This window comes from Ischnura elegans, chromosome 13 (assembly GCF_921293095.1).
Source record: "Ischnura elegans chromosome 13, ioIscEleg1.1, whole genome shotgun sequence".
NCBI classification, from domain to species: domain Eukaryota; kingdom Metazoa; phylum Arthropoda; class Insecta; order Odonata; family Coenagrionidae; genus Ischnura; species Ischnura elegans.
Window position 1 is genome coordinate 7,476,858 of NC_060258.1, and position 12,036 is coordinate 7,488,893.

Consider the following 12,036-nt stretch of genomic DNA (forward strand, 5'->3'; position numbering starts at 1 on the left):
TGTAAAAGCTGGTAGGTAGCACTTTTCCACAGTATTTTAATGCATATGATGCGTTTCGGCGAGGAGAGGAGGACCAAGCCCATGTTATCAGAGCGTATGCGTTTTTGACGTAGTTCTGGAGCTGTGGCTCAGATGGCTCTAAGGCTCACAGCTCCAATCGCGCGGGCTATTTGACTCTCGTCGTATAAAGCGCTCCATATTCAGTTGACAGTATGGGTTCTTATGGAGATTCGTTTCTCATGTTATTCTCCATAAGGCTGGGAGCGCGGTTCCAAGTCGTCAATTACAGCATGAAAATTAATATTGCGCTCTTCATTAGTTAAAATATGCATTCTAATGTAGAATGAGACGCTGCATTCATTGGTACCAATGTATTTTCAATAAAAGTTATAACAAAAGCTATAAAAAACATTTCCTTAAATTTCCGTTAGAAAAGTGTATTTTTTTACTTTGTCTTCTTCTCACATTTGTTGCCTAACCATTGACTGTATTGAATTGAGTCTTCTGCATAAATTTCTTCATACTATCTTCTCTTTGAAGGTTTTCACTTTTTTCAAAGTGTTTCGGAAAAAAATTGTTATACCGATGTTACACCCAACAGGGCAAGAAAATTTGGATTTTTGTAAGGTAAAAAGTAGTCATCTACTAACTTACGTTTCTTACGTCATAGGTCCCTTTATGCTGTAAATCAAATTTGAAGAAAACTATACAGCTATTTTTAGTGAAAAAATCATTTACCTATCTGAATTTGGAAGGGAGTTACAAGGTTTTGATATTGCGACAAAAGATTACGGCGCAACTGAGCTGAGCTTCTCGCAACCTCCATGCGCGCGGAGAGAAAATTCTCGGACGGGAAAGGATATTTTTGTCAATGCTTGCTAGGAAATATGTACTCATTCAATACATATCCCTAAAGGAGAATACTGATTGGCTGTAACTTCAATACTTACTTAATCAGGAAATAAAGCAAATTTTGACTGCTTGGAATGACGAATTTCGCATTGGGTCTTAATAATGAGGTGGCTTCGAATTCTGGGGCCTTGCTACCCAACATAAAGTTTATTTTAACTCATTTGTGGAGTTATTCTGACCGAAGATAATGTTTTCGGAGGATGAGTAGTGAGTTTCTCGCGATAATAGCTAAGGTTTATTTTTCATTTTTAAGAAAATTTACCAATTTTGGTTGTAGGAAGACTTGAATGCTCTATTAGTACTTGTCGGCCCTTGTATATACTCTAAAAACATCGGTTGCTGTATCATAATTTATAACACAATTTTCAGTGTTCAAGGTTCTTGGCTCCATTTACTATCATTTTACTTCTGCATTTACCGTGTCAAGAATCTTGAAATTCTGTCTTTGTATGGAGATCTTGTGGTATCCATATTGCAGTAATTAAATTCTATTTTTTTAATAGCACCAGTGTGGGATACTTTATAAATATTTCCGACATTCACTGCGACAAAAATCCGAAAATTAATATTTCATAAATGAGAAAACCATCTTTAAGACAAAGTTTCTATTTTTATCGATAGAAACTCCATATACACGCTCACGTATACATACCATCATTTTCGATTGGTTTCTGCATTTTTTCAAAACAAAATTAAAATTACTTGACCGCATTGAATTTTGTCGATTGTACATAGGTCGTTTAAAACATTTTAAAGAATTCCTTCGTGCAATGTGGGCATTAAATATTTCAAGACAGTCCATAGATATTTTGATAGTATATAATATTTCAGAGAGCTATTGCCACTATTTACCTGAGTTACCATTTGAAGCATTTTCTCTGCCACTGTAGTTTTTTGCGTATTACAATACAGTTACACAAGTCACACGCTGAATCTATCCGTCTATCACATAATAAGTCGAACTCAATTCTTACTTCTTGAATTTTTTCGGCGCCAAAGAATATTTACCTCATTCGAAGACAAATATCCTATAAAGTGAACCTTTCACTTTACTGTTTCAGCTTATGATTGATTCCAAGTATTTTGGAGCCATGTTTTACTAATTAAGAAATTAATATAGTATTTATTTAATTTAATTAATTGCCATCAAGCTTGGAATCATTGAAAATTACTATACGTTTTGGTATAAATAAATCTGATGACCTCCGATATTGTTTTTATAATCGTTCAAGAGATTTTCAGAGAATAGTTTTAGTAAAGAGTAATTTTATAAAAAAATGAGTTTTTTTATTGAAAGAATAAAATAGCATGATTTGTGTAAAGAAGAGTGTACTAACTTCAGTTTTTTACTACAAACACATATTTACCACTTTTTTATTCATGAGACAAAATTCTTATCTTATCTCTGCTATTGTGTTTATTGACTGATATCCATTTACAATTTGGTGTCGATGTGGCCCTCTAGTTTCTTTTTCAGATTTCTTTTCAACTTAGAAATTAAAGTTTTTCTTACATTTTGTTTATGTGAATTTTTTTGAAAACTTTTAAGGCAGCTTTAGTAAAAACAAAAAAGTCACTGGATGGGTAATGAAGACCAGAAGATGTATTCTTCAGGCCAGGAAAGTTCTTATATAAAATTAGGAGGTGAGACTTATCGCTCATGTCCTCCTTGCCTACAAATATTTTCTTGACAGGAAAATCTTTCTATCAGTCTTCTTACCAAGTACCCTGAGAAGTATACGTCGGAGCAATACTGGAGAGTGATCACTAGAGCGCGGAAAAAAAGTCTTTCAACTTTTTGTAAAAGTGGGAATTTTGTGGTTTTAAATACAAATCTTTGCCAATCTCATTAAATAAAACAGTTTTTAATGATTTTCTTAGAGACTTTTTGGGACTTTTTTGATGTGGCGTGACTTTTTCGATTGAAAGAGTCTTTTCTGGGACTTTTTATTGAAAATACTTGCCAAAGTTAATATTTGGCTGTTGTTACCACACTTGTTCAACTTTGTGTCGGACAAATCTTGTTAATTATGCGGTGCATACTACACGAAGCAGATATTTACGGTAAAATGTAAGCTACTAACAATTGCTGACGCGGAATTTTATTAATAGCTCCGGAAACTGCAAAGAATTCTTTCGATTACTCCACCGTTCATGAAGTAAACCCATGCAGTGCTTCAACTCGAAGGCTGCTTGGTTATGTGAGGTTAGAGCTAACCATGTACTTATCCAATTGCATGTTAAATTCTCATACTGTTTCTTTCCCTGGGCCACCTCACCCTTTTTTTGCTATGGGTGTCCAGAGACTTCACAAAGGGACATTATGAACCAACTTATTTGAACCCGGGTGGTCTGCTGACAAGGGGACAGCGCTACACTGTATGCTACCTATCTATCTATGCATGCTATCTACGCATGTATGCTATCTACACTCTACTTTTTTGCTGGAGATTAGTGAAAAAATGAATAAAGTTAGTGGAAATACAAATATATGAAAGGTTATCAAGAATTTCCGACGAAGTTAATGTCTCACGTTGAGTGTAAATGGTTACGAAATGAGCCTACATTGTAGAGAGGCAAACAATGCGCTAATGGCACTCGGTCGAAGAGGAAAAATGAAGGCACAACAAGGACTGGTGAATGCATACACATTGTATGAACACAATTCTATACGCACAAATTGTGCGAAAATCCACAGAGGAAAAACCATTTAGCCAAAAAAAGTTATCACCATGGCTTGTCCCGGTATACTTGAATAACAATTCTATATATTCGAGTAAGCCGCGTAAAGTTTCAGTCATTTGCTGAGGTCCCCAAGCGTTACAAGACCATCGTCTGCTCGTTTGTGCAGCTCAGCCCAAGAAAATGTACAAGGTGAAAGGACAGACGTCTTCAGAACCCAAGCAGACCGCGTATGCATCACTATGCAAGTACCTGCAAGTAAGCTTCCTTGTTTGGAGATACTAATGCTAGAGTGAATTTACTACCTCTCCTAACCGATGGAGCAGCGTACATGGTTAAAGCCGCCAATGTTTTGGTGTTTTTCTACCCTAAAGTGATTCACATCACTTGCAAAGTGCATGATCTTCACAGAGTACCCTGCTACAAATTCGTAAAATATTTCCCACTGCAAATAAGTGGGTCTCTACCATTAAGAAGGTAGGCACTAGCTGTTAAAAAAATAAAAATAAAATTTCCAATATATTACTGCAGAAAATATTTAATATTTTCGTAGATATTTTTGAAAGCACTATATGGAAATATACAAAACATTTTGCTGTGATCCGCCATTGCCTCCGAATCCAGTTATCACGATATTTGGAACATGGCTGGAAGCTTGCATGTTCAATGCACAGCACTTCGAGAAAATTAAGAATGTAAGCAATTACTTGTAGTTATGATTGTGACCGATGAATCAATTTCATGATACGAAATAGAATTCCTGCAATTTTGCTCAGTTAAAAATAACTACAACTACACGTTCTAAATAAGAAGAGGAAACTGTTAATTTTTTACTTCAGTTTATACAGAATATAGACCCTGAAGACGATGCAGAATGTATAGAAAATGCTCTAGAACTCTTTGAAGATAGAACACACCCATTGAATATGATATGTATTTCAGCATCCTTTGGGTTGTTGGTAGGAAAAATCAAATATCTTGAATCTTCCATCCTGAGCCTCAGTGATTCGGTGTCAACAATAATGTATGAGAAGAAGAAACTTGAATGTGTAAAGGGCGAACAAGCCGTAAGTGTTTATGGCAAATTGTGCAATGTTTTGGATAAAAACGAAGGCTTCAAGTCAATTACTGGTATAGCTCAGATTCTCAACGGAGATCTCAAGGGGCATACATCTAATGTTTTACAAAAACTCACCTTAAGTGAAGTGGCTACGCTGCGATATGCTCCTATTACAACATGTGAAGTTGAGCGATCGTTTACGACGTTTAAACTCATTTTCACCGAACGTCGCACAACATTTACCATGGAAAACATAGAAAAATACCTTATCTATCACTGCTTCATTAAATATTTTTTTGGTAATACAACACAAAGTGAATGAAAATAAGTTTTTTCCTTTATTTTATATCATGAAATTAATGAATAAAATCTGTTACCAATTGCTTTTAACTTGACTTTAATATCCCTATTTCAAAATGAAGATAGCTATTGATCAGCTAAATAATTACAGGGATAAACTATATTCTTAAACAATTGCTGATCACAAAAGCAAAATTATTCAGAACTTAACAAAATATTTGGTAAATTATGGTGATCTCCTGTTTTAAAAGTTCATAATATAACACGTAAACCCATGAATCCGCATCTATACCCTCTTTTCTCCATTAATTCAGTTAAAGTCAGCCACTTTCTCATGAAAACAACTCAGACTTTTCAAGAGACTTTATTCAAAAATATTGACGACTTTTTAGGCGACTTTTTTTTGAAAAATTGAAGATATTTTTTCCGCGCTCTAGTGATCACATCCGTTCCGATATCAGAGTTGACGTCAACATGCACCTCGGAAGAGTTTGTTGAAGTGTCTTCTTCACCTTCTTCCATATCGGTAGGCAAAGTTGAAGAGTATGGCTCCATGGATCTAATCCATTCCTCATTCTGTATGTTCAGCATGTAGCTATCATCCACGTTGTAGTCTGAAGATCTAGGAGGTTTCAGCAAACTTCTTTCAGCACTGAAACTTGCCTGTAGCTCGTTCTGAATCCCTTTACTATGGGATTGCGATTAAATCCCCCCTTCTGGCTTATCACGGAGAAAACGTTTTCCAGGGCGTCTTGGTTTAGTTTTGTTGTCGCAACTCCCTCTTCTCTAGATTCTAAAAGTGCCATAATTGACTAATTCGACAAAAGAAAGCCGTCGAAACACGGAGGTCGACTTCCGTCTACTATTGTTATCCCACTCATTACCCGATGCCCTTCATGCAGCAGCTCCTTGGTTTTAAAATTGCCATCACAAAGGTGGACATTTAATTTACAGTTGAGCAAATCAAAAATGTTGTTTATCATCTCAATGAAGTCCGCAGTAGAGGTAGCTGATGATAGTATCAGCCCTCCTGTGGAGCAACTCGCACGGATTGTGGCGGCGACGGACAAATTAAATATTCTAGTAGCCAGCTTCACTGCCATCTTCTGAAAGGCATTTGGCCACAAATGAGCCGGCGTTCATTTCCACATTGCTCTTTTGGTTGAGCTCGAAGTGTCGCTCTTATGGACACTGCGGATATTTTCGAATGAAATAATTTTTTGTATCCGCTACAAAGTCACTAGTAAGTAAGTTATTTCTTAAAGATTTCACAAGATGAGGCATATCAAATATGCAATAAATTTTTCTATTTTTTACCTCGAAGTAAGGTTTTTCAAACGAGATGACCATGTCTTTTAGAGCTTTTCTAATTGAGCTTCCCTGATCACAAATAAAACTTTGTGGAATTAATCCAACGTCCAAAACCTTAAACCGCCATCGCGTAAGTATTTCGAGTTATCCATTCATTGAAGGCTACAAAATATTTGATGATATGTACTTTAGATATTTATTGACTTTTTGAAAAGAATGTAACGAGCCAAAACTAATTGTTTGTCTTAGATAACAAATTATTCAATACAATATTGATTTTCAATGTTATTACAGTATTCGTTCCTAGTGTGCAACATTAAGTTCAAAGTTCTAGCTGCAAACGACCGGTTGACGAGCCCCTCTGGAGATACTTTCACTGACATGTAATCTATAAATAATTTTCCCGTAGTAAAGCCCTCAATTTCCTCCATTGTTAGGGACTTATATCCCTACGATTGAAAACTAGTAAAATGTTTTCAGACGTTAAAAAAAACTTCCAACAGAGGAAAAACATTTTGTAGGAGTGTGTGTGATCGTTTACTTTAGAATTTGCACGAAAATACCCTATTTTCAGCGTATATGAAAAAAATCTGTTCGCAGGAGAATGTTTGAGTTAATCAAATGGATTGAGATAGTGAACTATTTTGTGTGATTCTTTTTGCATGTTGTTGTGCGCCAACTTTTACGTTTTATATGCTCTTTATTCCTGAAATAAGAAACTCCGAACGAAAGATTCCTACTTTCATAAATTTGTCTCCAATTTTGCGTCAACTTATCAGTGGATAATATTTAATTGCCTCATTTAATGGAGCCCAATAAGTTTCACAAAGTGGCTTATCTCTTCCGACAAAATACAATAAACGTTATTATCTTTCAAATTTGCCTTTGTGCCAGTACCGTATTGCGAAAGGCTGCAGAATTTGGTCAAAAAACTCAATGAGTCTCTCATTGCTGAATATAAAATCCTCTGTTAAATGAATTAAAATAACTATGTTTTATTTCATTTAACATGAAGCAATTCAATAAAATAACGCCTGAGACCTTGTCTTGTAATGAAATCCTCTGAACGTCCATTCGATATTCGTGCATATCTCCTCTCAAAATTTCATCAAAATCCCTGGAGGTCGAGTGGATACTTCCCTGAAGCTCCCTGAAGCCCTCACTGATAGCTTATTCGTCTAGTTTATCAATATAGAACAAAATTCCCTAAAGGAATATGACCCGGAATGGAGAAGCATTCCGAATTTAAGAATCTGTTCTTTCGGACTGATGGATAATATTTTTGCGGAAGCGATGATTTATTTAAGGTTAGATTACATAATTATGAGTTTTCAATAATGAAGGATGCTTCATTTTTCACTTATAACCATCAAATCGGGGGTCCCGGTGCCCTGAAAATTTTTTCTCTCTTGCCTTCGGACCGCATTCTTTTAACTGCATGAGACTGTTTCAACAGTTATTCACAGCTGCATGTTGTAAAATTGTTTTCAGTAGAAACGGGAAGAGCCAAGCAGAGAGAAGAGGGAAGGATTCGTAGATGACGCAGCTCGCCAGGCGATAAGAAAATCCCTCCTATCCACGCTTCTTTTGTCCCAACAGCTCTCTCCCACACACAGCCCGATCTGATTTCGTCTCCCGTCGGACCGAGGTGTCGACTGTCAAACAGTTTTTGAGGGGAAAGAGGGAAGGGAGAGGACCCAAGGTCAGCTTACTCCTGCGAGAGTACGTCACTGCCCTCTCTCGACAGCAATTCACAACAGGACATGTATATCCTTTTCCCCATAAGGGCTGGCCCTCTCTTCTCCTCTCTGGTTTCGGCCTGTTACTCCAGAGGATGGCTCAGTGAGCCGAAATACGTCAAATACATTAAAATGTTGTGGAAATATGCTACCAGCTTTTATTTTACTATGTGATACTTTTGTTGCCTTCATTATTTATTTTATTTAATATTCTCTGTGCATTGCTTAATATTGGGAATTCCATTGCTTACTTTCAGCCTACCTTAAATGAGAATGGAGAGTTCATTGAAAATTTGGCAATGGACGTTGAGTCTACAGTGGGAGCAGCAGGTGAGTTCTCTATAGGATTAGCTAATAATTCTAACAATTGAGGGTTTGTTGTAACTGCACATGCCTCCACATAGATCTGGCTATGATGAGAAGTTTCGAATCCACACAAAGTTTACTTTTCAGCTAATGTTTCAAGCTAATAGTTTTATTAACTTTGCCACACCCCACATACAGAAATCATCTTTGGATTTAAAATGGTATTGTTTCTAAACCCAACCCTGAAACTTGGATAAATTGAACATCAAGGGACCAGTCAAAAACTTTGTATTATCCAAAAATTCGATTACAAGATATGCTTCATAAAAAAGCCCAAAAAATAAAATTCTTCTTTCCAATCAAAACCCTCTATTAAATTGACACTATTATAAATGTATAAATGCCTTGACTAATGCCTATGAATAATGTAAAAGTAATCTTGAAACAGAAATATTTATTTCAACAAACTATGAAGTAAAGCATTGTATCAGTTTTATTCTAAGCAGTCTAAGTTTTATGGGCACGGGTTTATGTCGACGAGGTTGATGTCATCATTGCCACACTCACTTAATGATAGATGCTTAATTATTTTGTGTCAGAGATTATAATTATTACCTTTATTTGACACACCCAAATTCAAATTCAAATTATCCTAAATAAAATTCGAAATATTCACCATTTTGTAGCACTGTTTGAATTCATATTGCTAGTGACCAAGAAAAATATTAGAATTAAAGTATATTTCGAATTCAAGTAATTCAAATTATCCAGGTTCCACTGTATATCTAATGGCTGTTATGGGTTATTTTTTCATTTTTATATTCTTGTGACTTCCCCCGTTACCACGGATTAGTCCTAATTCTTGGAGAAAACAGATATTTTGTGGATAAGCTTATCCTTCACACTCCGTGTCCCTCTTTACGTGAAGTGTTTGGGGAAGATTTTTGTTTCAGTACAATATCGTCATAAATGGCCAACTGGCATCCTCCATTACCATTAAAACCATAAGTGGCTTTGTGTTAACTTACATATTGTTTTGTATGGTGGTATTTGTGAGTAAAAATCGTAGATTTTTTTGTGCTAGCAGCAATAGTTTAAGCGATAATGCCTCTTTAACATCCTTGTGTCCTTGGGATTGATATTGGCTCTGCTAGCATGTAAATGCACATTATGTTGGTTGCCATATATAGCAAAATATTCTTGATTGTTGTGGATATTAAAAAAGGAATCATCGACAGTGCTGTGATTGTGATGAAATTAGGATATGAAGTAGACTGTCTGATAACTTTTACTGATGAATCAGACATGGCCATGATTTTGGACAGGATTTGGTGTTCCTTTAGGGATGTTTCCCCTTTTTTGCAGAACATGTGAAGAGAATTCTGATAATTTTTTTCATAAATTATGGCCATTTCCAAGGAATGAGTGTTATTGACTGTAAACTTATTAATTACATTTAGCTAATATATCTGTGGCATTTGATGTGCCTGTTTAAAAATCACACTCATATCGAAATTGAAGAGCCACAAAATATTTTAGATAATTATGTAATGAAGTTTTATATGGGTTGACTGTGATCCTACAATGTAGGAAAATGAAAATTCTTAATATTTTTATATGTACCCATCTGAAATGCCACAAAATTGAATCACATTTATTTTTGGTGATTAACTTATCCGGTATATGTTTTATCCAGAATATTCAACTAATGATAATACATTGGCTTTTACATTTTATTTGAACATTTAGGGTATAAAAATAAGACAATCATTTCCTCGCTTTTCCACCTTACAATTGAGCAAATTCTTAAAGGCCTCTTATTCCATTTTAAAAGAGCAATCATTTGCCAGGCATGAGATAAGTATTGAGGTACGCTTTCTTTGGTAAAATTAGAAAAGGATTTTACTGAACAAAAATTATCTACACTTTTTACTTCCCCTTATATTTTGTCTTTATAGCAACTTAGGTGATGATCGATCTAAATTGCTACCTTTTTATCACTAAAATAAAATCTAGCATTCAAACGTCATCCATGTGTCATGTCAGCAAGTTTTAGGTTTCATATCAAACTGTGACAATGTTAATGTGAGATTCTTCCTCAGGGCTTCCAGCTCCTGAGAGATCGCAGATGAAAGCATCATCACCTTCATACCTGCTGGCTTTAGGAGATGTAAGGACTGATGAAAAATATGGCCGTATTCCTCCCTCAACCACAGTGACATGCGTTCAATCCAAGTCTGAAGCATCTCATGCAGAGGAAGGAAGGAATGTGATTGATAAAGACTTGGGAAAGTGTAGTACTCTTATTCATGGTGAGGGAACATCGTGCTTATTTCCAAGTGATGGACAATCTTATTCGAAAGACATGCAAGCATCTAAAATCAGTGGAGTTGGAACCAGAAAGAGTTTTGTTGTGGTTGGTTGTGATGCACTGGATGCCACAAATACCCTTAGTTGTATCGAAACCAGAGAAAAAGCAGACAGTGGCAATGAGGCAGTCATGGGAGAAAATGAAGAGAGTAGTAATTACTTAATCAAGAATCCAGGGAATAGTTGCAGATCAAACGAAAGTTCATATCATTACCTCAGCACCAGAGATGGATTCAACTCCAAAGATGAGGTCAGCAAACACCTGCAGACTAATCTTGGTGCCAGAAATTTAGATGGTGATGCTGAATTGTCAGATTATTCATGCAGAATATGTGAAAAGTGCTTCTTTAGAAAAGATCATCTAAATGAGCATATGCGCTCACACGTAGGGGACAAGCCTTATGTATGTGATGTTTGCAGTAAGCCTATCTCTTCAAAGAAAAACCTTGTCATACACTGTCGAACACACACAGGAGAGAGACCTTTTTCATGCAGCATTTGCTGCAAGTCCTTCTATCAGAGTTGTGACGTCACAAGACACATGCGTACGCACACCATGGAAAAGCCGTATGCGTGCAGCATATGCTGCAATCGTTTCTCTCAGAGCAGTGGCCTCGTCAAACATGCTCGGACACACGGGAGGAAAACCCTACTCATGTGATGTTTGCAGTAAGGCTTTCCCTAAAAAAAGAGACCTCATCATGCACGGTCGCACACACGCAGGAGAGAAACCTTATCCCTGTGATGTTTGCAGTAAGTCTTTCTCTACGAAGAAACAACTCGCCATACACTGTCGCACGCACACGAGGGGGAAACCCTACTCATGTGATGTCTGCAATAAGTCTTTCTCGACAAAGAGCTACTTCGTAGTGCACTGTCGCACGCACACGGGATGGAAACCCTACTCATGTGATGTTTGCAATAAGTCCCTCTCTAGTAAGAATCGTCTCGTCGTACACTGTCGGACGCACTCGGGGGAGAAACCTTATGCATGTAGCATTTGCTGCAAGTCTTTCTGTGAGAGATCTGTCCTCACCAAACACATGCGCACGCACAGCGGGGAAAGGCCTTATTCGTGCAATGCGTGTAGCAAGTCATTCAGTCAGCGGACCGGCCTCAATAACCACATGCGCATACACAGCGGGGAAAAGCCTTATTCGTGTAATGTCTGCAGAAAGTCATTCACTCAAACGTGCAACCTATACGCACACATGCTCACGCACTCGGGGGAGAAACCCTTCTCATGCGATGATTGCAACAAGGCTTCCTCTAGAAAGGACAACCTCGTCACGCACACTCGTGCACACACGGGAGAGAGGCCCTATTCATGCAGCATTTGCCGCAAGTCATTCTATC

The 12,036-nt window shown here is 36.9% G+C and overlaps 1 protein-coding gene across 1 annotated transcript in view; it reads left to right on the forward strand.

Moving 5' to 3' along the window:
* LOC124170432 (protein glass-like) overlaps window positions 1-11,341 on the forward strand; it is a 35,373-nt gene extending 24,032 nt beyond the window's left edge. Inside the window, exons 8-9 of the mRNA XM_046549152.1 lie at window positions 8,262-8,334; window positions 10,413-11,341. Coding sequence (XP_046405108.1) covers window positions 8,262-8,334; window positions 10,413-11,341 — 1,002 coding nt within the window. The remainder of the gene's footprint in view (window positions 1-8,261; window positions 8,335-10,412) is intronic.
* Window positions 11,342-12,036: the final 695 nt, after the last annotated feature.